General features: G+C 34.5%; 1 protein-coding gene across 1 annotated transcript; it reads right to left on the minus strand.

Annotated features, from left to right (window-relative positions):
• Positions 1-1,547: 1,547 nt before the first annotated feature.
• Positions 1,548-22,715, minus strand: LOC107751586 (sodium- and chloride-dependent taurine transporter-like). Its single transcript, XM_016567331.1, has 14 exons — positions 22,593-22,715; positions 18,841-19,070; positions 16,832-16,966; positions 13,409-13,652; positions 13,193-13,325; positions 11,479-11,613; positions 11,273-11,376; positions 11,068-11,192; positions 10,183-10,295; positions 4,998-5,135; positions 4,816-4,918; positions 3,445-3,545; positions 3,189-3,359; positions 1,548-2,168 (listed from the first exon to the last, which is right to left on the minus strand). The coding sequence occupies exons 2-14, from the start codon at positions 19,067-19,069 to the stop codon at positions 2,013-2,015; spliced, it is 1,887 nt and encodes a 628-aa protein (XP_016422817.1). The 5' UTR covers position 19,070; positions 22,593-22,715; the 3' UTR covers positions 1,548-2,012.
• Positions 22,716-25,895: the final 3,180 nt, after the last annotated feature.

Raw genomic sequence — 25,895 nt, forward strand, 5'->3', positions numbered from 1 at the left:
ATATATATATATATATATATATAGTAGTCTTTTAAAAAATGTATACAATACCAAACGAATCACATGATTGATACATTTATTTTCTTGAAAAAAAGCAGAAATTATGACTTTAACAGTTATATATAAGCATTCTCAGACCTTTCAGACCCCGCTGTACATGAACAGCTAATAAAGTGCTGCCAAACAGCCCTGCGTGGTGTTGATAATCATCAGCTCTCGGATCATCTTACAGTAAATGACGCTTATAATAGTGCATCAAGTGATACTTATATTAGTGAACACAGCTGCCTGCAGTGTTAGAGGAACTCAGTGGCTCGGTGTGTGTGATGGCAGTGATCACTATGGTTCAAGGAGAGACGAAAGGACAGAGTGTTAAGGTTTGCTTATGTCTTACGTGTTTGTGCATGTCTGTGCACAGCGTCCGCTCAAAGCGGAGGTACATTCATTTTTCTTCAAGACAAAGAACATTTAAGAACCTCATCGAAACAAGAGTTACTGCCACAACCACTGACGGACGCCATAATGTAGCTTATGTCACATTTAGTTCGTTGCTGTTTTACAGTAAGTCTTTTTCTAAAAATGAAGCTAAAACTCGCTCTCTCTGCTGATGAATTGTGTCCTAACCAGGTGCGACAGTAAAAGTCCTCACAGAAAGTCAAATGACATGGAAAGCCATTAAATCAGAATATAATCAATGATAAATCTATGTAGAGCAGGATTTTGGACCAATCAGATTTTCGTTGTGCCATTGCATTCATTTATTTGAGTGAGTGAAGTGGTATTCAAGAATATTATCAAAATAAAGCAGTGATGTAGAATTTATTATGATGGCCAATATTTATTTTTGGTATGGCCCAGAACTGAAATTTTTGATGATATTATAAACCTATTTTAAAATTTTGTTTTAGATTAATCTAAAACTATAATTTTTTTTTTTTTTGTACAAAAAGGGTATCTATATATACACCATATCAAATGTATTAAAATCTGAATTAATTAAATGTTACCTATTATTAAATAAAGTAGAAATTTCCTGATTTTAAGGCTTTTTAAATAGTAGAAAAGTATGGAAGCCCGTTTCCGCGTCTGAATTCACTTAAAAATAATATTAAAAATAAAATAAAATTAAAATTAAAATAAGAGAACATTTAAGATTATTCAAATAAAAAAAAAATTTCTATTAAAAAATATTACTGTGGGTGGGGCTATTCAGAGTGACAGGACCAAAATAGAAAGCAAAATGTCTCATTGTGGTTGTTTAGGATCAAAACTCTGATTGATATGAAAGAAATCGTAATGCAATGAGCAGTAAATCCTGTGTCGTTCCTGGTTAGGACGTGGTTTAATGTGAAACAGTGCACTACAGATTAAACAAACCGCCCCAGACGGCTAAAGCTCACATCAGGTTATTACAATATCAGCATTAATGCTAATACCATTGATTACAATCAGAATACAAATCCTACATGGCAAAAAAGATATATCGATATAAGATCATTTCATAAAAACGCACTAGTGCAGAGCGAGAGAGAGTAAGATTATTCAAATAAATAAAAAAATTCTATTAAAAAATATTACTGTGGGCGGGGCTATTCAGAGTGACAGGACCAAAATAGAAAGCAAAATGTCTCATTGTGGTTGTTTAGGATCAAAACTCTGATTGATATGAAAGAAATCGTAATGCAATGAGCAGTAAATCCTGTGTCGTTCCTGGTTAGGACGTGGTTTAATGTGAAACAGTGCACTACAGATTAAACAAACCGCCCCAGACGGCTAAAGCTCACATCAGGTTATTACAATATCAGCATTAATGCTAATACCATTGATTACAATCAGAATACAAATCCTACAATGCAAAAAAGATATATTGATATAAGATCATTTCATAAAAACGCACTAGTGCAGAGCGAGAGAACGGAATGGAGGGGAAGGGAGCGGGACAACAGGAAAAACGGGATCTCCCATAGGAGAGGACAGGAGCGGGAGAATACGGGAATCTCTCTTAGAGAGCCTCACATAGTAGTTTCTACGATGGTGTGGCTGTGTTTGGTGAAGACGTGGATGCCGTTGGGGTCCAGCGGGTGAAGCAGCTCGCTGTTCTTCAGGCTGTACTCCTTTGGGCGAGAGCTCGCGCCTCCTTTAACTGGTGCAGCCACGGCTTTGATCCGCTGAACACAACGCATGATTTGATTTGAGGACATTTTCAAATTTATAAATGCAGTGACAGACTTTTAGATAATAGCTGATAATGGCCCAGAACTGAACAGCATTCAAATTGAATCTAAAATCAAAAATATTTGTATGATTTTTTTAAAAATTATTTATTTGTTTGTGTGGAAAACCAGTATCTATGTTTACAATACTAACTTAATGAAAATATATTCACAGATTTAACTGTTTATTGTTTTTTTTCTTTTTGTTTTTCATCTGAATTACATTTATTTTTTCTTAAAAGTTTTGAAAATTGTATAAAACGTTTAATAAAATTAAAATAAAAAAGAAAGTAAATTAAAATAAAAAGCCATAAGTTATTATAATAGATCATTTTAAACTAGAATGACTCTAGAAATGATCTATTTATTATTATACACTCGTAATTAAAATAGTAGATGTCAGAAATTCCCTGATTTTATTTTTTAAAAACATTTATTATATAGGTGAAGTAGAAAATTCAGAATTAGTTTTTTTTTTCTTAAAAAATTAAGAGAAAATTAAAGAAAAAAGTTAAATATAATATATATTTAATAAAATATAATATATAATGTAATGTAAATATTATATATAAATATAGAATTGCTTAATATATCCTTTAAAATTAGAATGGTTGTTTCTCCGTGAACAATACAAAAGTCAGAATGAACTGTTTTCTTACAGAAAGTTTTAAGAAAAAGATATAAAAAATAAAATTTAAATAAAACCCTTAAGCTATTATAATATACTTTAAATGTAGAATTACTATTTTTTTTATAAATTACATTTTTACATATACCTTTTATATATCAAATATTATATATACTTTTATATATCTTTTTTTTTTTAATCATCCTAGGAGACACAAAGGTTTTGCCCTAACTTGAGAATCATCCTAATGTCACAGATATATTGTAATTTTCTAATAAAAATATGATCAAAACGCCAATAGATGTGTATGTTTGACGTGTTTTATATGCAGCTCATGACTTTCTCACCTCTATCAGGGAGCCGTCTGATTGGATGATTTTGATGACGACCATCATCGGGATGCAAATCATAGAAGTCAGCGCAAGAGCCCAACCCAATCCAATGGACCAATCAGGATACTCGTAAAACTTGTTATAGGTGAGCGGCTTGTATTTCACCAATGAAAAGACAAAACAACCCTGAAATGGAAAAATGAGAAGAATCAAAAACCATTGCTGTTGGCCATATTTCTCAAGCAAAAATTGCATTCCTTCTCACACTTACCACACAAAGGACGGGAGTGATCAGCATCCAGCTCCATTTCATCCAGCTGTTGGGTCTGTAGCCGATCATGTCCTCTATAGCATCGTAGAAATTATCAGCCCCTGCAAACACACACATGCAGTCAAGATTTGTGCTGTGGTCTTTATTATGCCGATTTCATGTGGGGCCAGTCATGGGTGAAAAATAGAGATGTGAAATAAGCCCAGAGGACTGATGTGATTATATAAGATTATATAAGATTAATCTCAACAAACATTGTTAGACTGCTGATTGAGCAACATTAATGAGTTTAATGCAAAGATCATAAGATGAGCTCAGGGTTTATGCTGTAAATACAAGTGACCGCAGCATCTATTTTTGAAGAGACACCTGTTTAATAATTGTGCATATAGTGTGTGTTTATGATTGTTTACAGTGTTTTATTACATGACTCTTTAAGGCCACAAATACCTTGAAACCTTGGTGATTTTAATGATGATTTGTGTATCTGGGTATGTGATGCATAACAGCCATAAGCTCTTTTATGTATCAACATGATGACCAGCATTCCAAAAATTGGGGTCAGTAAGATTTTTTTTTTATGTTTTTGAAAGTCACTTATACTCATCAAGACTGCATTATTTGATCAAACATACAGTTAAAACAATAATATTGAGAAATATTATTATAATAAAAAAAATCAGTTTTAATATATTTTAAAATTAGGAATTCATTCTGACTAGCAACCACCGAGACCATTTATTTGAAAAATAAATCTTTTGTAATATTATAAATGTCTTTATTGTCATTTTTGATCAATTTATAGCATCCTTGCTGAATAAAATTATTAATTTCTTTAAAAAAAAATTTGCATTTTCCCCAAACTATTTCAAACTTTTGAAATATAAGGGAATTTTCAAAACCCTGCAACCGGTCACCATTTCATTTTTTGCCTCTTTTATTGAAACCCCATTTAGTCGAGCACTAGTGTATATATATTAGGAATATATTATAGTTATGAACGTTTTTTCTTACATAATTAAGAAATTTTTTTAAGAAAAAGTTAAATAAAAAAGAAATAAAAATTAAAATAAATTCAAATAAAAAGTTATTGTAACATCCTTTAGTTATTATAAAATATTCTTTAAAACTAGAACGACTCTTCTATAAAATAGATATTTATATAATACAAAATGAATTAAAATATGATTGATTTCTTTTGTTGTCAATAAAGTAGAAATTCCCTGATTTTATAGGTAAAGTAGAAAATTCTAAATTAGCCTTTTCCCTAAAAAATAAGTGAAAATTTAAGAAAAAGTGCAAAATGAAATTAAATAAAAATCATAAGCTAATATTGAAACCCCATCTAGTTGAGCACTAGTGTGTACTTACCGTAAACCCAGGCTACTGCAACACATTCAAAGAATGCAACCCAGAGAAGGCACACACCGCTGGCGGCGTAGTAGTCAAACAGCTGGAAGACGTACATGCCACCCTGAGAGAGACAGACACACATTCAGCATTCAAACACTCCGAATCAATACAACACACTGCTCTGTCTCGCCCTCTCTTACTTTAGTGACCATGGTGAGTCCCAGCAGGTAACTGATGACGCAGATCACAGCGATGAAGATTTCTCTCCGGTATCCCTTCCTTAGGAGGGATGGGTACAGGTCCACCAGAGAGGTGATCTGACCCTCCACTTCTACAAACTGATGGGAGAAAACACACATGATTCAAGAAGTACAAGGGTTACTTGAAAATGATTTCTGTGCTATTGTAGTATTTACCAATATTTTCTATTTTTATATTTTCAGCTCTGTCAGGACCACTATCGTCAAAGATGATTGACAATTAGCATACAGTTTGGATTGGCGGTATGGTTCTGTTCTGGGCAAGAACTCCCTGCACATCCATGCAGCCTAGCATGGATGAGAGCAGGGAGAGCAGCGATAACCCCCCCAGGGTAAACGGAACAGAACCAACATGAATGTATTGCAGATATTGTTAAATTTCAATAATGTTATGTACACATTTTAGAATTAGTCTGATTCAAAGGAGAATCAGAAGGCTGAATCCTGACTGACAGAGGAGGAGCTGGGGATGGAGGAGGGGAATTAGCTATTGAGCAATGCGAAAACTGCTGATAACACTGAGGGACCTTATATATGAATGCTTAGATAGGTGTCGTATTCCTATAGGTAGATGGGGATCAGCTGAGAGCTTGACTAACGTGACCTGCCAGAACTAACGCTACGCTTGATTTGTAACATTTTAAGTGCTTTGCTAGTTTTTATTTGTTTTTCTTTTTTTAGCCTTTATTTATGTCTAAGCTTTTGTCATTTTAGTACTTAAACATACTTATTTCATTTAGTTTACATATTTTTATATTTTCAGTTTTCATTTTAGTTTTAGTGCATTTGTCATTTTTTAGTACTGTTTGTTTTTTTTATGTTTCCATTCAGCTTATCTATTTCAGTTAGTTTACTTATTTCTTACATTTTCAGTTGTCATTTTAATTTGAGTAATTTTATGTGCTTTTGTTAATTTTAGTACTTTTTAAAAAATATTTCTATTTAGCTGAAATGTATTTATATTTCATTTTTAGTAATTTTATTTATTTCTAAAAAAAATTGTTTTTCATCCACTGTTTATTTTATTTTGTTTCATTTCAGCTTTAATTCAATTAATGAAAATACCTGAATTGTTTTAGTATTAGGTCATAACACTGGTAAGGACTTAAACTGTGTACAAACCAGCGTGACACTGAAATTGAAAATGCTTCCTGAAAAAATATATAAGCAGCTGTAATGACCTGTCACTGGTCACTTGTTGTGTTTGTTTGGATACAATAAAACCTCATTTAAAAATCTATTCTATATATTCTATGAAAAAACAAATGAACATGGAATAGGGAGCTTTTGTCATATATTGCTATATCATGTTGTGCCTGGTTAAAGACAATACAGTTATAAAGACGTGTTCACACTGAGTGATTTACAGAACAATGCAACCATTTAACTTTATGTAAATGAGAAGTGATGTGATTTGGACAATACCAGTGTTTGTGAAGCAGAGGTCATGTGATACACTGGATACTGCAGACCAGTACAGATGCCTACTAGTGACCATCAGTACAGCATTGTTAGTTTCAATCATAGTTTTCAATTTTGACAAAAATACTTTAAATGTCACATTCATTCATTTCAGTGAGTTCAGTACTCTGACTGAAATGGCATATAATTTTAGTCGACAAAAATAACATTTTAGTTGATATTAAATGACAAAAATATGTCTAACAGCACAAACTTTAAAATGCATGAACATTAAACAAAAAATGTTAAACCCAGCCATGCTCAAACCTGAGCTCTGCAGTACTAGTCACTGTTAGAAGTGACCGTGTTGTCATTTTATCATGCTTAGAAACTGTTAGTGATTTTCTGTTTTAGTGACTTTAGGATACTGAATTGCATTGTTAGCGGCATATTCACAAGGTTTTTGATGTGAACGGACAACGCGGGATGAACTTTTTCACTGGAGGAAGTGTTATTATGGATTATGGACTTGTATTTTTTAGCTAGAAGCAATGGTTGAAGTTAAAAATGTTTTTATGATGGATATGTTTCTTCCAAACATGCAGCTTTTGGCTTAACAAGATGTTGGTTGTTGGTGTGGATTACTTGTGGATTATTGTGATGTTTTTATCAGCTGTTTGGACTCTCATTTTGACGGCACCCATTCACTGTACAGGATCTATTGGAGAGTCAATTTTCAGCAACTTTTCATTTTTGGGTGAACTATTCCTTTAAACAACTGTTTTGTTTTTGTATCTTTTAGTATAGCTTAAATTGAGTGTAAAAGTGACACTTATTATGATCTTTTTCAGGTTAATATGTAAAATTATGTATAAAAAAAAAAAAAAACCTTGATGATGATTATCCATGATTAAACAAAAAAACACTGCTTTAATTGAACAAGCCTCAGGAAGTTATCTGAGATAAAGTGTCCTAATGAACAAACAATGGTGACATTTGACCCTTAACTCTGGAAAATCAAAACATGCGTGCTTCAGCACAGTCTAAGGCATAATAAATCTTTTTTGACATCTTTTCTTTGCCTTCAGCAGAGTGAATGAATTTCATAATAATGGCACCCTTATTTATGTCCACACTGTTGTGGCTCTCAGTGTCTTTGCTTGTGTGTGTGTGTGATGTAGGTGTAATGTCATACACACACAAACATACGCAAAAGGAAATGTGATCCACCGCACGTTGGCTTTTCAGCAAGTCGTATGAGACTGGAATACCTTCAGTGTGTGTGATGTAGGTGTAATTTCATGCACACAAACATATGCAAAAGGAAATGTGATCCACCGCACGTTGGCTTTTCAGCAAGTCGTATGAGACTGGAATACCTTCAGCATCTCGTGATATGTGAGTGTGAGGGTGTGTTTGTGGGAGGCAGCCCAAAATATAGCGGCGTAATACCTCGACGCTAGCGCACAGCCGCAGAGAGATGATGTTTCACATCAGGACTCAACGCTATGCTGTAAAGTTATGATCTGCTGGCTTAACCATCTCAATGTTTGCAGTCTTTCATTCCAACACCAGGACACTCATATGTCACACCACCCAGAGGACATTTTTATTACTCGGAGACTTAATGGAGTTTCCAATTATGTTTCAGTGGTAAGTTCACCCAAAAATGACTTATTTTATTTGTTTATTTGAATCCCCATTAGCCACTACCAAGGTAGTGGCTATTCTTCCTGGGGTCCAACAAGTAAAAAACAAAATTACATTAATCCATAACAATAAAACCCAATACAACAAAACATAAAAACCCAAAATTCATTCAGAACATCAAAACAATTTACTGTATACTGTGCCATTAAATATTTCTTTAACGATTTTTTTAAACCTCATTTTAGTTATTAAAAAACCTGTAATGTCCGATGGCAAATCATAACATATTTTCATTCCTCAATACATTATAGTCCGTTGCTTTGCATTAGTTTTTGAAACAGGAAGCAAAAAAATATCCTTTTGATGCATGCCTTTTGTTAAAATCATGACTAACAGTACTATACAAAAGTTGACAGTACAGTACACTTAGAACTCTCGACACTGAAATATTTCTTATAAAACAAAGCAGAGAAACAATTGTCCTATCCTTCACAAGTAGCCAAACTAGAATATTGTGCATTCTCATAATATTAACTTCTATTACAGTTCAGAGTAATTCGTGCAGCTCTGTTCTGGACTAACTGTAATTTTTCCAAGCGTTTACTTGATGTACTCGACCACACCACTGGACAGTAGTCTAAATAAGTAAGAACCATTGTTTGCACAATTTGAGAGATGCAATACTGTGGTAAAAATTTTGCACATCTCTTAATAACTGATAGACTTCCCATAACTATTACCATATTTTCTGTGTTTTGACCACTTCAGCCTACTGTCTAGCTTATGCGCCAAGAAGTCTGATTTCCTCTACCTGTTCAATAGGCACACTCTTTACAGACAAATTTAATTGAGTTTAAGTTTAGAATTTGATCCAAAAACAATACTTTTGGTTTTTGTCAAATTTAGAACCATCTTATTATTCCATACCCATTTTACCACTAATTGTAACTCCTCATCTAAATCAACAGATAATTTTTCAATTGATGTTGCTGGTAGATATAATGTTGTATCATCTGCGTACATAACTGTCCTTGCTCGCTTTAAAACCAAAGGAAGATCATTGGTAAAAATAGAAAATAACAATGGTCCTAAACAACTTCCTTGAGGCACACCACATTGCAACTCTTTCACTTCCGAATAACTTCCATTATAAAATACACATTGCCTCCTATTAGTCCGATAACTTTTAAACCAATGTACAGTCTGAGAAGTAAATTTATAACATTTACATTTTCCAGCAGTAATTTATGATCCAATACATCAAAAGCAGAGCTAAAATCTAACAATACTGCTCTGCTCCTACTAAATTATTATCATCAGTCTGTAGTAAACAATCATCTGTCATCTGTGTTAATGCTGTTCCTGTTGAATGTCCTACTCGATATGCATGCTGAAAATCAGAGAACAAATTATTCTCCTTAAAGAAGAATTGTATTTGTTCACAGACTATCGTTTCAAACACTTTACTAAGAACTGGCAGTAAACTTATTGGTCGACTATTAGCACCATTAAAACTCAGTGCTGCATTTTTCTGTAAAGGAATAACCTTTGCATCTTTCCGAGCTAAAGGAAAAATAATACTGATATTAAAGATGTGGCAAACTGGTTCCGCCAAACAGCTGGCTGCTAATTTTACAAGGCGACCATCTAAGTTATCCATTCCTGATGGTTTATCTATATTTATAGTTAATAATTTTTGTTCCTCTTGTTGTACATTTACTTTGTTCAATTCAAAGCATAGGGCTGGCTTATCACTTGATATTTTTTCAGTTTGACTGTTTAATGTTTAAATCACTCATCAAGTAAATTTCATTTCCAGTATCACATACATTATCAATCATATCACACAATTCACTTAAATAACAACTGTTTGCACATGGTGGTCTATAGCAGCAACCAACAAATAATGATTTGACAAATGGTAACTGTACTTGTATCTTCTTTTGTGTTCAGCAGAAGAAATAAAGTCATTTAGTGGGAGTAAATGACAGAATGTTAATTTTTGTTTTGAACTATTGCTTTAATTTAATTGCAGCGGGAAGTGAAGGTGTGTGTTTGCGTGTGTCGATCTAACCTGACTGTCTAGGCCCAGCAGCAGAAGCATTATGAAGAAAAGTATGGCCCAGACCGTCGGCAGTGGCATCATTGTGACGGCCTTTGGATACGCAATGAAGGCCAGACCAGGACCTGACAAACACAGAAAGAAAGGCGTGTGCTAAAGAAAAGCCTATCACATGACATACTAGCAGACTCTCACAAAGAAAGGGAAGAACATTTCTTATATAAATATATATAATATTATATACTGTAAAAAAAAAAAAAAAATTTATATTATAGATAAAAAATTATAAGGTAAATATATCAATGTATATATATTTGTAAATTTATATATATATATATATAGTAAATGTGTGTATATATTTTATTTATATAATTTAATTATATTTTAGATTAATTTTATAATTTTTTATTTGTGTATTTATATACACATGTATTAGTAGTGAATATATATATATATATAGTAAATGTGTGTATATATTTTATTTATATAATTTAATTATATTTTAGATTAATTTTATAATTTTTTATTTGTGTATTTATATACACATGTATTAGTAGTGAATATATATATATATATATATATTTATATATATAATACACATTTCTAAATTATATGTATACCTTACTACCCTTGTCTGTGCACTTTAAACAATTTCATGACTTTTTACATATGGTAACCGAAATGCATTAAATGTGATTTTCACATGATATGCACATGTTGTTGTTGTTTTTTCTGAGAGAATAATTTACTTTCTGTGCTAACTGACACGGTGCCCCAAATCCGGTTGAAAGAGCTTCATATAACATATAGCACACAAGATCAATGACAATCATAAATTAACTTTCTCCCTCTCATTCCAAGAACTGCAGGCTGGTGACCTTTGACCCTGAGCATTACCTGACTCGGCCACATCGGCGATGGCCACGCCCTGCTCCTGTGCCATGAACCCCAGGACGGAAAAGATGGCAAAGCCTGACACGAAACTGGTACCGCTGTTCAGGCATCCGAGCAGCATGCAGTCCCTGAACACACACACAATGTTTGTAGAATAAATAGACAGCATATAGCTATAAACATGCATTGAAAACATACGAGTCCTCACCTGTAACAGTTATACTTGTACTTGTTGTAGCTTCCCAGTGATGTCATCGCACCAAGACAAATAGCATATGAGAAAAAGATCTGAGTGCCTGCATCAATCCACACCTACACCAGCCCACAGAGACAGAGATTGCAGTTTGCTACATTACATTTCCTTCAAATGAAAAACAACACTGCACAAAGATTTCTGTCTGTGCGCTTCAGTACCTCAGGGTCTTTTAGGCGGGTCAGATTGGGGTAAAGGTAAAACTTGATGCCCTCGGCGGCACCAGGCAGAGTCACACCGCGAACCAGCAGCACAATCAGCATGAGGAAAGGAAACGTCGCTGTGAAATAGACCACCTACAGACAGACCGAGAGGAGGCCAGAGGGTTGGTGGATTTCCATAATGAATATAAAATAATTATACACCTACGTAAGGCACAAATGAAACCCGCAGAGAGCTACGTACAAACTCTGAAAGGAAGGCTTGTGAAAGTGCACACTAATTGGGTCTTATTCACGAAACACGAGCAGAATGGATTTCTGTGTAATTCGCTCATAAAATCATTTTGTTTTTTTCCCGCAAAGCGCTGCATTGAATTGAATGGTTTTACAAATGATTTACACAGAAATCGGTTCTGCTCGTGTTTCATGAAAGAGGCTCAGTGCGTGTGTGATTATAATCCTACACAGTTTCTAGACTGAAAAAAAAAACAAAAAAACTTAATCTAGAGACATTTCGATTAACATTCTAGAGACTCGGTCCTGGAGGGCCGGTGTCCTGCAGAGTTTAGCTCCAACTTGCCTCAACACACCTGGAAGTTTCTAGTATGACTAGTAAGAGCTTGATTAGCTGGTTCAGGTGTGTTTAATTAGGGTTGGAGCTAAACTCTGCAGGACACCGGCCCTCCAGGACCGAGTTTGGGCACCCCTGGTGTAAAGCCTTGGTTATCTTGGGATGTCTTATGTGTTTTTTCACATGATGTGGTTGGATTTTTAATTAGAAAACCTTTTAAAGGTTTGTTAAAGACCCTGTAAAACCGTTTTTGTGGAGTTTTTTTTTTTCTTAAAAAGAAATGTATACTTTTGTTCAGCAAGCAGTAAAGATTCATATTTCAAATGCTGTTCCTTTGAACTTTTTATTCAATCTTTGAAACAAAAATATTAAGCAGCATAACTGTTTTCAAGATTAATAATAAGAAGAAATGTTTCTTGAGCAGCAAATCAGCATATTAGAATGATTTCTGAAGGATCATGTGACACTGAAGACTGGAGTAATGATGCTGAAAATTCAGCTTTGCATCAGAGGAATAAATGACATTTTATATTACGGTATATTCAAATAGAAAACAGTTATTTTGAATTGTAATAATATTTGACAATATTTCTGTTTTTACAGTATTTTTTCGACCAAATAAATGCAGCCTTGGTCAGCCAAAAAGTGTCTTATTTCAAAAACATTTAAAAATGCTTACTTCCGGTTACAATGGCCAATAGAGGAACAACAGGAAAGAAAACTGCTTTGAGATTGGGTTTCTAAGTATTCAACATATTTAACGTTAAATCTGAGTGATCCAAGTAAACAGGAATCAAAGAATCGGATTTTGCGGTTCTTTGCTACTTCTTTAATTAAACACTTGCTAAGATTTCAGATGAACCAAGGAATTAGGACTTATTGAAAATTGGGGGAGCCATCTTGATTTATGAATATGAATATGAATTCTTTCTGATTATTATCTGATTTATTGAAAGGCAAAGGTTATTGCTTGCAACACTCATTTGGCTTCTACTTGGTCATTTTATGTGGTTGGCTACAATTTTCAGTCTTAAAACATAATGACCATTTCTCAAAATGTGGGGGAACAAACTTAGGCATCTCCAAAAGTGTAATGGCCTGCTTTGTGACGTTGTGGTGGACTGTTCTCGTCCTCTCACTCACCTTGCCAGTGGATTTGACTCCTTTCCAGATGCAGAAGAAGCAGATGATCCAGACAGCCAGCAGGCACAGCGCCAGCTCCCACTTCAGACCGCCGACCTCGTCGATCCCCGAAGAGATGCTGAGGACGTTCCTCCTACAGGTGACATGAGAGTGATGAGAAGAGGCGCAGAGCGTCCGTCCCGTACACACAGCCTCAGGACGGCGCTCGATACTCACTCCCAGAATTCGGTGACCGGCGAGGTGAGGTTGGTGAGGCTGGTGACGTTGGCGGAGAGCCAGAGGCTTTTGTTCTTGCGGACGGTGTCCTCCACGCAGTTCGCCGTGTTCCAGCTGTGTCTGCAGCGGGCCCAGGGCAGCTCGTGCTGGAAACACTGCAGCAGGTAGTACAGACCCCACGCCAGGATCACGATGTAGTAGATGTTCAGCAGAGACACGATCACGATCGAAGCGTAGCCGATTCCTGATGCACATACACAACACAAGTCAATAGGAAAGCACTGTTTGCTTTCACAGTTCATCAGTGTTTACTCGAAATTACTTACTTAAACTGGTCATAATTATACATAAATGACATCTAAATGTGTATATATATATATAGAATTTTTTTGTATCTAAATATATATAAATTATACTATATATAAATTTATTTGCACTGCCGTTCAAAAGTTTGGGGTTGGTAAGATTTTTTTTTAATGTTTTTAAAGTGTCTTCTGCTCAACAAGGCTGCTTCAAAAATACAGTAAAAACAGAAATATTCTGAAAATTATTACAATTTAAAACAAGTGCTTTCTATTTGAATATATTTTAAAATGTAATTTATTCCTGTGATTTAAAGCTGAATTTTCAGCCTCATTACTCCAGTCTTCAGTGTCACATGATCCTTCAGAAATCATTCTAATACAGTACGCTGATTTGCTGCTCAAGAAACATTTGAACAGTAGTTTGTATTAACTACATTATAGTCTAAATAGTATATTTAAATATGTAAATATTAAATATATTCAGGAACTGTATCTAATATTAGCCAGGAGAAATAAATAAATACACAAACTGGAAAATTTAACATTTATTTGCTTTAAATTTATGTATGTATTTATTTGTTTGTTTATATATTTATCTATATTGTTTAATTTATTTTAATTTAAGTGTTTAATTTTGATCAATTTCATGCTCGAGCCATTCAGTAAGCATTATTGATATAATGTTCTCTCTTGTAAATGTCAGCATTGTTGTTCTCTAAGCAATCTGTAGTGCTGTCCTGGAGCTAACAGTCCCGATGGACTAACCAGACCAACACAAACCAACAATGGCTCATCATTAGACTGCCAGCACTACAGCAGCTCAGAAATGAGAAGACAAGCGTCACTGCTTGCACTGCATGTAACCTGTCTTTGTGTTAGCGATATGAATGATACCTCACATTATGCGGTCTGTTGATGAGATGTGCCACATCTAAGCAGAGCGGAGCACAACGTGAGACTTTATGAGACAGAGAGCCTCTGTTTTCTCTGAGGGCCCTGCTATGTGTTAATGAGTCAAACAGCTGAAGCGACTCTATTCTCAGAGCAATGAAGCTTCACCTGTTGGCTCTGACACGGCGTCTGAAATCATATTTTTAGTGTTAGTTTTCTAGGGCTGAGGGCAGTCAGAGGGCCGAATGCCAGTTTTATGCTATAATTAATACAAAGTGGCACAAGCTCGCTCCGCGGTGCCAGGAGCCGCCGTGACAGCTGACAACAGAATGCCAAACGTGCGTTTGAGTATGCAAGAGAGAATGGGCTCACGGTGGTAGGAAATATCACTCATTTGCGCTGTATGTGCTAAATAAAACCCAGCCACGTGAGCGACATGCCCGTGCAAGTGTGTATATAGAGGTCAGGAACTAAAGTAATAAAAATATCTCCTAAGACAGGGCTTTTCAAAATGGGGCCCCGGGGACTCCCAGGGGTCCGCAAAGGATTGCTGGGGGTCCATGAAAAAAATAAAATAAAAAATGAGGTTAACTAAATTAATTCATTCTTTCATTAATTGATTTGATTTAAATAAATAATAATAAATTAAGACATTTGATTTAAATAAATTAATGAAAATATATAAAAACATTAAAATGAATCAAATTGGATTTAAATAAAATAAATGTGATTTTAAAAATAAATCTTAGAATTATACATTTGATTAAAATAAATACAATTTGATTTAAATACATAACTAAATAAATAAACAAAATAATTGGATTAAAATATAAATAAATAAATATATTTAAACATGATTAAAGTAAATAAAATTTGATTTAAATAAAGAAAATATCTCGGATAAAAAATTAAATATGATTTAAATAAATAAAAATAAGAAATGCAGTGTAAAAATAAAAAAAATAAGATTAACAAGTAAGATTAACTAAATAAATAAATTGAATTAAAATATACAGTTTTATTTAAAGTAAAAGTTAAAAATAAATAATGTAACTAAATTAAATAAATGTAATATTTGATTCAAATTAATTAATTAAAATAAATAAATACAATTTGATTTAAATAACAGAATAAATAAAATAATTTTATTCAAATAAATGCATTTTAAAATGATTGAAGTAAACAAGATTTGATTTAAATAAAATAAATCTGTTAAAAATAAATTAATAAACAAAATTTCATATATTTTATTCAAATTACCATTTATTGTAATAATTAAAAAAAAGGCAGTGTAAAAATTTTTAAAATAAATACGATTGAACTAACTAAACAGTAATACTAACTAACTAAATAAATAAATAAATATATTTGATTAAAATAAAAAAATTAATTAAATTTGATTTAAATAAAAATTTAAAAATAATAATAATTAATACAAATAAGACTAACTAATAAGATAACTAAATAAATAAATTTGATTAAAATTAAAATTTAATTAAAATGTAAAAACTATATATATATATATATCAATCAGGTCTTTATATCGCATGAGGGTGATCATATTTGGCAGTCTGTGGAATCTAAAAGATTGAAAACCTCTGCTTTAAAAAAACACTTCCTGTCCTGTTGTTTCTCATCATTTCAATCGTTTCTGCTCCTAACACAACCAAGATTTTGGCTCCTGAGCTGAGAGGAGATCCCATCGCAAGCATCTCAGTCACCTCTCACTGCTGTTGCCATGGAGATCAGAATACATGTCCAAATGCGGAGCGGGGTGTTAGTCACAGCGCTCTGAAGCACAGAGCGGCTCAAAGCAAACAAATCAACGGGAATTAAACGCACATGTAGTCTGTGTGTGTGTGTGTGTGTTTTGTATGAGTGACCCACATCCCGCTCACACACAGATAAGATAACGACGATGCGTTTCAAAAGAACACAGCGTCTTCTAGTGTTGCCTAGCAACCGCATCAGATGCTGAAAGCAGGTCAGAGAGAAGATGCTTTAACGAGCCACTTCAGCAGCCAATCAGACTCAAAGCGCATCGCAGTAACGGCCGTGCCGGTTGGTCGACGCTGCCGCAAGGGACCGCTAGTAGCCAGTAGGGGGGATGGGAGCATTATGAAATATGATTTATGCTGATTAAAATGTGCTTGAGCCCGATGAGTCATTAAATATCGTCAAAGTCAGACTGTCTCGTCCTCTCTCTCGATCCGTCCGTTTGTCTCACCGGTGAAAATGGGGCAGAGTTTCCCCCAGCAGGTGATTCCTCCCTCAGAGGTGAACTGGCCGAGTGCCACCTCCAGAAAGAAGACGGGCAAACCTCCGCCAAACAGAAATATGAAGTAGGGGATGAGAAATGCACCTGGAAACACAATCACAAGATAAGGCAGGCATTACACAAACTCAGCAAAGAAAGCCACATTACAGGAAGCGAAATGACCTGAAACACAACAAAATCAACAAAAATTATGCTTGCATTCATGTATTACAGTGGACATCTCTGAAAGTACTCCTACCACTAAAAGTACCATTTATATTATTGTACTGCTTAAATAATACACATTTTTGTATTATTAAAGCACTTAAAAAAAATACAAAATAAAATATTGTAAAATACAAGCTTCTCATTTTTTGCATATTATGCAAAAATGATGGTAATATTATAGTATAATAATAATACAACAGTATGTCACAGATGCTATTGAAAGCTGTTTTTTCATTGTTAACTATTAAAAATAGTATTATATAGTATTATTAGTATTATAGCACTTGTATGTCATTGCTCTTTTGTTGATTTTGATTGCTAACATTGTCCTCATTTGTAAGTCGCTTTGGATAAAAGCGTCTGCTAAATTACTAAATGTAAATGTAAATTTCATTTCTGTTAATTGGAATAAAGCTGAAATAAAATATAAATTCCAAATGAAAAACATAAACTTAAAAAACTTTTAAAAGTTGCCTTGGTGACTAACTAAAATAAAATAAATGTATAAAAATTACTAAAGCTGAAATAAAAAATAAATAAAAGCTAAATAGAAATAAAATTCTAAAAGCACAGAACAAAATTACTAAAAATTAAAATAAAATTTTTTCAGATAAACTTTTCTTTTCTTTAGGCATCTTAAAAAATATGAAAATAAAAGCTAATTCTAAATATTAATAAATACAATAGTGTATAAATATTACTACATATAGTATTATATTTAGTACTGGTATAGTATTATATATTTATTAGCACATAACAGAATACAATATATTAATATTTGAACTTGTAAATCATGCAGAAGGTCAAAATGTATTATAAACACTGTTCTGCCTTTTTAAAATAGGAACAGATTTGCACACAAACATTTCTGCAATGAGCTCAAAGGTTTTAAAGCGATAGCTCACCCAAAAATAACATTTGTCATCATTTACTCACCCTCATGTTTTTCCAAACCTTAAGAACATATGTGACCCTGGACCACAAAACCAGTCATAAGGGTCAATTTTTTTAAATTAAGATTTATACATCAGCTGAAAGCTGAATAAATAACCTTTCCGTTGATGTATGGTTTGTTAGGATGGGACAATATTCGCCCGAGATACAACTATTTGAAAATCTGCAATCTGAGGGTGCAAAAAAAAATCAAAATATTGAGAAAATCGCTTTTAAATTTGTCCAAATGAAGTTCTTAGCATTGCATATTACTAATCAAAAATTAAGTTTTAATATATTTACAATAGGAAATTTACAAAATATCTTCATGGAACATGATCTTCATTTAATATCCTAATGATTTTTGGCATAAAAGAAAAATCAATAATTTTGACTCATACAATGTATTGTTGGCTATTGCTACAAATATACCCCAGCGACTTAAGACTGCTTTTGTGCTCCAGGGTCACATAGGAAGAATGTTGGTAACCAAAACTAACAGTTGCCGGTAGCCATTGACTTCCATAGTATTCTTTTCCACACTATGGAAATCAATGGCTACCGGCAACCGTTTGGTTAACAAATTTCTTCAAAATATCTTCTTTTGTGTCCAACAGAAGAAAGAAACTCTTACAGTTTTGGAACAACTTGAGGGTGAGTAAATAATGACAGAATTTTTATTTTTGGGTGAACTATCCCTTTAATGTCACAAGATTATGTTTGCGTGTGACATTAGCCGCTATTTACAGTACACAAAGACTGAAAAGTGTTACCTCAAACATATTTTGTTGACATATTAAACATGTAAACACCCTCACCTCCGCCATTCTTGTAGCAGAGGTACGGGAAACGCCAAACGTTGCCTAACCCGACGAAACCTCCGGCCACGGAGAGCACGAAATCCAGCTTGCTGGCCCATTTCTCCCGCTGTGGCGCTTTGCCCTCCGCCTCGTCTTCAGGACGCGTGCCGGGACTCTTACCGGGAGACGGCTTCAACGTGTCCTTATGGAAATCTTTGAGACACTGCAACTTTTCCTTCTGTGCCATACTGAGAACCAGAGAGGAGACGGGGTTGAGAATGATTTACACTACCGAACCGAACAAAACAAATGAATACTTTTATTCAGCAAAGATTCATTCAATTAATGAAGTGACAGCCATTTAATGTTATAAAATAATTATATTCCATAAATGCTGTTTTTTGAACTTTATACTCATCAGAGAATCCTGAAAAAAAATATTACAACATTAATAATTAGCAGAAATGTTTCTTAGATATCAGAATGATTTCTGAAGGATCATGTGACACTGAAGACTGGAGTAATGATGCTGAAAATTCAGCTTTGCGTCACAGAAATCAATTACATTTAAACATATAATATTAACATAGAAAACAGTTATTTTAAATTGTAAAATGATTTCACAATATTACAGTTTTTACTGTATTTCTCATCAAATAAATGGAGCCATGCCGACTTCTTTTAAAAACATTCAAACATTTTATCAAACAGTAAATATCTATTTATATGTGTGACTGAGCTGGAAAACCTTCATGAAGACCCATGAGGATAGAATAGATCTCATAACAGATAAATAAACAGAAAATCTGAGCTATGAAATCACATCCACTGAGACTGTGCAATGCATGTACTGTTACATAAGACAGATCTAGAAACAAATCTCAGTGCTGCTGACTGCTTAAAGCTCATGCAAAGCATTCCTAGGAATCATTTGAATAACACCGAAGCCTCAAGAACTAACATGTACACAACTATGTAAAGCGTGACTGATACATACAGAAAAGGTTTAAATGGCGTTTTATAGAGTGCTCCAGCTGAGAGTAAGACATGAGCTCTTGAAATGAGATTCAGGCCGAGCAGGAAGCTGAGAAGGCCGTTCTCCAGTCTGATATCCTGTTTGAAACTCACACTGACGCTGATAAACCAGCTCACTCCATTACACGTGTCCTAGTTGGCCAGAGCCCTTTTCTCAGTACATTTCGGGGTTTGATACCATTTTTGTATCTATATTTTTATCAGCAGCTTTTCTATTCCTATCAGGATTTATCTAAGGATAAGCTTTCTGATGAAGCCTGGACAGATACGGCAGGTTGTATTGCTCCTGTAAACCCTCAAATGTTTCCATTTAGCATTTTTTGCCATTTAATACAGTTTTCATTGCAAATTATATTGTCAGCACAAAAATGCAAAGTTGAGTTGAAAATGCAATTTGAGAATGTCTAGTATTTGCTCGGTCACTCTTCTTTACGCAACATGAACAAAATGTTTTTATTACAAAAATAATACAAAGTATAGTGTTATAAATGTACATACATTTTTAGAAACTCAAAATATACAAAAGTTTCGAGGATTTATGATGCTGTTGACCATTGAAACGCGTCATCACAGTCTTGTGAAAATCTTAAAGGTCCCCTGAAGTGCCTTGAAACCGAACGGCAACCTCCCGCTCTCTCTCGTGAAGCCAACAAGGAAGTGACTTAAACTGTAATTCGTCAACTGGCCGCTAGAGGCTGGCTGCAAAAGGGAGTCAATCCCATAGACTCCCCATGTTAAAATGCCCAACTTTACAGCAGAAAAAAACATGTTTACAGCCTGGTTCAAAAAATTATTTTGGTCTATATAGCTAATTTTGCCCTTCATGACAACTGAGGGGGGTGAATTTTTTTATAACTCACCCGTTTAAATTATATTAAGCCTTAAAATTATGCATAATTAAGGGCGTGGCCACTTGAGTGACAGGTGGATTGCCGCTGCCGTCACCACCGTCGAGCTAGGTGGGCGTGGCTTCAGCAACCGGAATAAATCTTAAAATAATGTTTATGGAACGTTATTACAACATTATTCATATTTGATATACTTTATCGTGATGTTGAGAGGAAATGTTCTGACAAATAAAAAAATGGGTGTTTTAATCATTAAGAGAGTGTTTAAATGTAATGTTCCTATAACGTTTTCAAAATTATAGAATGGAACGTTCTCCTAAAGTTCACATAACCAAGAAGAAACTTTCTTAATTAAAAAAATTGGATATTTAGAATGTAAAAAAAAAAAAATCGAAAAATACCATTTTCATGTTTTCAAAATAATAAAATGGAATGTTCCTGAATGTTTTGAACGTTCAGAAATAGTGTTTTCATAGCAGTTTCTCAAAAAAAATGTCAACATTAATCAAATATTCAAATGTAACGTTCTCATAACATTTTCAAAATTATACAACGGAATGTTCTTTTTAATGTACACATAACCAAGAAGTAACATTCTTAACACATTAACAAGCTGGACGTTTCGAACGTTTAAAAACATGCATAAATAACGTTTTCATAGCTATAGCCTATGTTTCTTCGAACATAGTTTTTATAGCTGGGAATCAAGTGTATGGCACTGCCACAGTACTTTTCTCAGTGGTATTGAGGAGAAAGTGCAAAGCACTGTTTCTGCAAGGTCATCTCATGTCATGCATTATAAAACTAAATCTGTCTGCTCTCAAAATTAAAACCTGAAAAATATTCCGCTCGCTCGAGCGTCGCGGGTGTCCTAATTCTCCGGCGCGCGCTCCTGATTAAATTACATTTTTATGCGTGTTTAATTTGGAAACCCCAGCTACGGAATAAATTACAAACCCCCCTAAACAAGTTTTTAGGATATTGCAAGTTCGCATGACAATCAGACATTGCACGAGCCACAATAAACGGCTGCGCGTGCGGACACGCCTCAAACTCTCATTCATTTGTGAACCAATTACATCGCTAATGCATATCCATCAGCGAGGGTTTTGCATTTACCACACTAGACCAATAATGGACAAGAGAAGAAGTTAATTTGTTGGCTGTGCCCCAATAGCCTACATTGTGTCTGTGCGGTGTTACATGAACCCATATGGCATGTTTGAGACAGATCTGTCTCCAGCGGTGCCAGTGTTTACATGCAGGAGCAGAGCAGAATAAATTCACATTAACCTACATTTTTATTGAGCTGTTAAAGCATGCGCTATGAGAATGATGCTCTGTGTTGGTCCTGAGGGTGCTGCCACAAGCCTTTCGCTGGCTATATTAGACCGGAACACTGTTAACCAGTACTTACAATTCATCTTTAATTACGGTGCATCTGAAATAAATTGACTGCATTTCATATTAAATGACACTAAGCTTCCAAACGCCTGTGAGCACATTTGTGCACAACAACTAAGGCACATAGCTTCCAATACATAAACGTTACATTTTAGGAACAAGGTTTTTGTATTATATTCTAATTAGAACTGTTGAATGGCAAAACAGTTTAACGTCTTTTCCAATTCAAAGCAGAGACCATGTATCGTTCTTTGACAGAAACAAATGAGTTAATTTTAAAAAAAATGGACACAAAGGTGCGCTCCTCAAAGATGCAAATCAGAGTGAATTTTAATTTAACATATATTTTAATTTTTAAAATGACCGTATATCCGCCTTAGACAAAAATAAACGAGTACTTAAAACGTTAATCAAATGTAGGCTACGTAAAGATGCTCTTAAAGATACAGTTCAGCCTCTACTGACCTGTAAGGTGTCACTCACCTGACAATGCAATTTATAGCTCAAGTCCGTTTCTTGTTCTTTTGTCTTCTTGTGGTTATGCTACAAAGCGAGGGAAATAATCTTTATGCCCTCTCCCCCCGACTTCTGTCTTATATGCGAGCGCATGTGATAACGGAGAGAGTGGAAAAACACCAGGCTCTCATGCAACAGGAGCGTTTTTTAAAGAGACAAACACACGCTAGATTCGCATCGCGTCGCTCGCGTCGCGCCACAGGGCGGCAATTGTGTGTTACTTGGTAATGAGTTTGTATGATATGACACCAGCTGGGGGCACAGAAAGCTGCATCCACCATCGAGTCTCATTCATTCAAATATCACAATGTTTTGTTTTTGTTTGGTCACGGTTAATGTATATTTAAAACTGACTTAGTTTTCACATATTAGTACGTGACATAACTAAACCAATTTCTAAAAAAGGATTTCTCGAAAATCCTCGTTCGGTAAATCACAAACGACTGTGATTAGTCTATGCGTAGCAGCGCTGAGAAAAGTAACAGGTATCACGTGATAACTGCGTGCTTCCAAGCTGTTTCAGCAGCGGTCTGGACAAGAATTTACATCTGAATAATGGTGCTGAAAACATTATTATTCATTTAATCAAAGAGCGTCGAGTTAATAATAAAATTGCATATTTAGACGCGTCCAAACAGACCAATCATATGCAAGCGTTTAGTTACCAAACCCCGCCCATTCAGGATTCCACTCTCATATTGATTGCCCTTCTCCTCATTTGCGATTTTGATGTTAATCAGGACGGAGACTGCTGTTCGCGTCACTATACTGGACAGCAAAGCATCATTCCATCATAAGCCCTCGATGACTGCCATACATTTTTTTCCAATGTGTTTTTTTAAGTTCCAGTCTGTGTGCCAAAGCAAAATGTCTAGATATAGTACAAAAGTGAGGTCACATGAAAGGGTCAGGGGCCTTGTGAGGGGATAGCTAATCTACCTAGTCTCAAAACTTCAGGATCAACTTAGAGAAAGAGTAAGGGTGGGGTGGAGAGGGCGTATATGTCCAAAGTCTGATTGTATGGCAACTATGCTGAGCTAATCGTGTCTGCCAATCACAGCAAAGCCAAAGGATTGTGATCCTCGGTGGTGTTTTTCCATAAAGTCTCTCCTTTTCTTATCTGCTTTAATAAAATCTTATGATTGCGTGATCACAATCCAAGGTCACGGATATCAAGGTCTGTTGGCATTTGAAGCTATTGCAGTACATCTGTGCTCTTATAAAGAGTTTGGTCACCCAAATTCATGGCATACGCATGTGTGAGATAGTCTGCAGACAGATGGCCTGTCCATGTGCCCACACTGTGCTGATCACTCAAAGGCTGCGAGCTGCGGTCATCACAGCCTCTTGCTGCTTCGCTTCTATTATTTTTGTGCATGTCGATGTGCATGCCACATACATGTGACTATATCTAAACTGTCGATGCACAAATGTGTTACATGTTTTAGGAAACAATATATGGTGAGAATTTAGTATCAAAAATGCTCGTTGAATGGTCAGAATACACTGTGATGCAATATTAATATATAAACCAACTTAAAATGACATGCTTCTTAAAAAACTAATTTGTAGCATCTAAAACACTTATTGAATGGTCACTTTGATTATATATTATGTAGCTCATATTTAATATTTCATGTAAATGATATTATATATCAACCAACTTAAAATTACATGCATTGGCTGTTCAAATACAACGTATTATCTAAGAACCTTGTTAAATGGTCAGAATACACTGTGTATATTATACAACTCATAATTGTATATTTCGTATTTAAATAAATATTAATATATTAATCATCTTAATACATTTTAACGTATCTAAAATACTTGTTGAATAGTCAGAATACACTTTGATTATATATTTTATGGCCCATAATTGTATATTTCACTTTTAAATGAAGTAATATTAATATATCAACTAATTTGAAATGACATTGCCTTTTTAAAAACACTATTAACCAGCTTAAAATGACATGCATTGCCTTGTTTTAATTAATCAATTAAATCAATTTTACGTTTTATCTGAAATACTTGTTGAAGAGCCAGAATACATTGTTATTACACACCTCATATTACACAGCTTATAACTGTATATTTAATATTTAAATAATACAATATTAACAGCCAACTGAATGGTCTGTGATTATATACTGTGATTATATATCTCCTAATTGTACATTTTATAATGATATAATATGAATATATCAACCAACTTAAAATGACATGCATTGCCTTTTTCACTATATTTAAAATACTTGTTGAATAGCCAAAATACACCGTGATTATCTATTGTAAAACTGTAATATTTTTGTGGTATTATGTTAATATATCCAACCTAAATTGACATGCATTGCCTTTTTAAATATAAAAATGTACTGTATGATAAAGTAACGTGTACAGTTAATCAGTTAACAAGTTTTCATTTTACAATCTTTTTCTAATAAAATGACTCACATTTTTTAAAGTGTACTTCTAGAAAATGATCAAACTACATTTTTAATTCAAATGTCCATAATGCCAATCTCCATTTGCACAGCAAATTTGAATGTGAGTCTAAAATCCCTTTCCTTTCCCCTTCTCATTTCAGTTGTGTATATGATTTATTTCTCTTCTTTTTCATGCTCATATGAAGCACTTTGAATGACCAGCATTAAGACAGTGTTGTGCGCCATTAAGACAATGTTGAAGTCAACAAGAATTCTAATCGTTCCCAGCAAGAGTATGTGAGCGTTTAGTGTGACGGTGAACGGGGTTGCCAGGTTTCCTCGCCGGTCTCTGGAGCCGCTGGTCTCCCAGGAGGAGATTAAAGAGCGAGGCAATGGAACGGGTTGTTTTTTTTATCCATGCCAAAATAATAGCAGTAAATCAGCTCAGCTCCAGAGTGCTGAGTCCAGCTGTATTCGGCTTGTGTAACGCTGACATTTGCATGTGATGAGATCTCTTTGCTTGCATTTAATTGAATTCTAAGCAGCGGTATGCAAAGAGCTCATTGTTACTTGTTAATTATTGGTGCTGTCATTAGATTCCCGGTGTCATGTGGCTGGATTCGCGGTAGTAGTTTTGATAGAGATTTTGGAGCTGTATTTTTACGGACATGAGAAGCAGGTGGACTATGGGAAGAGTCATGTGCTGCACAGTAAGCCTCTTTCACACTCACATGCGCTCTGTTTGTGTCACAGGGCAGCTGGGGAATACTGAAAGATTTCATTCACACGCTGATGCCAAAACGTAAAATACTCACCAAACTGCCATGATACACATAGACTG

Source organism: Sinocyclocheilus rhinocerous, unplaced genomic scaffold (genome assembly GCF_001515625.1).
Source record: "Sinocyclocheilus rhinocerous isolate Xijiao unplaced genomic scaffold, SAMN03320098_v1.1 scaffold3854, whole genome shotgun sequence".
In the NCBI taxonomy this organism is placed as follows: domain Eukaryota; kingdom Metazoa; phylum Chordata; class Actinopteri; order Cypriniformes; family Cyprinidae; genus Sinocyclocheilus; species Sinocyclocheilus rhinocerous.

Excerpts from the sequence above, each read along its gene's own strand:
- LOC107751586 (XM_016567331.1), bottom strand. The coding sequence starts at position 19,069 with ATGGCACAGAAGGAAAAGTTGCAGTGTCTCAAAGATTTCCATAAGGAC. Across the intron at positions 11,377-11,478 it reads CCCGCCTAAAAGACCCTGAG|GTGTGGATTGATGCAGGCAC; the intron begins GTACTGAAGCGC and ends GGGCTGGTGTAG. Across the intron at positions 4,919-4,997 it reads GACTCACCATGGTCACTAAA|GGTGGCATGTACGTCTTCCA; the intron begins GTAAGAGAGGGC and ends TGTCTCTCTCAG.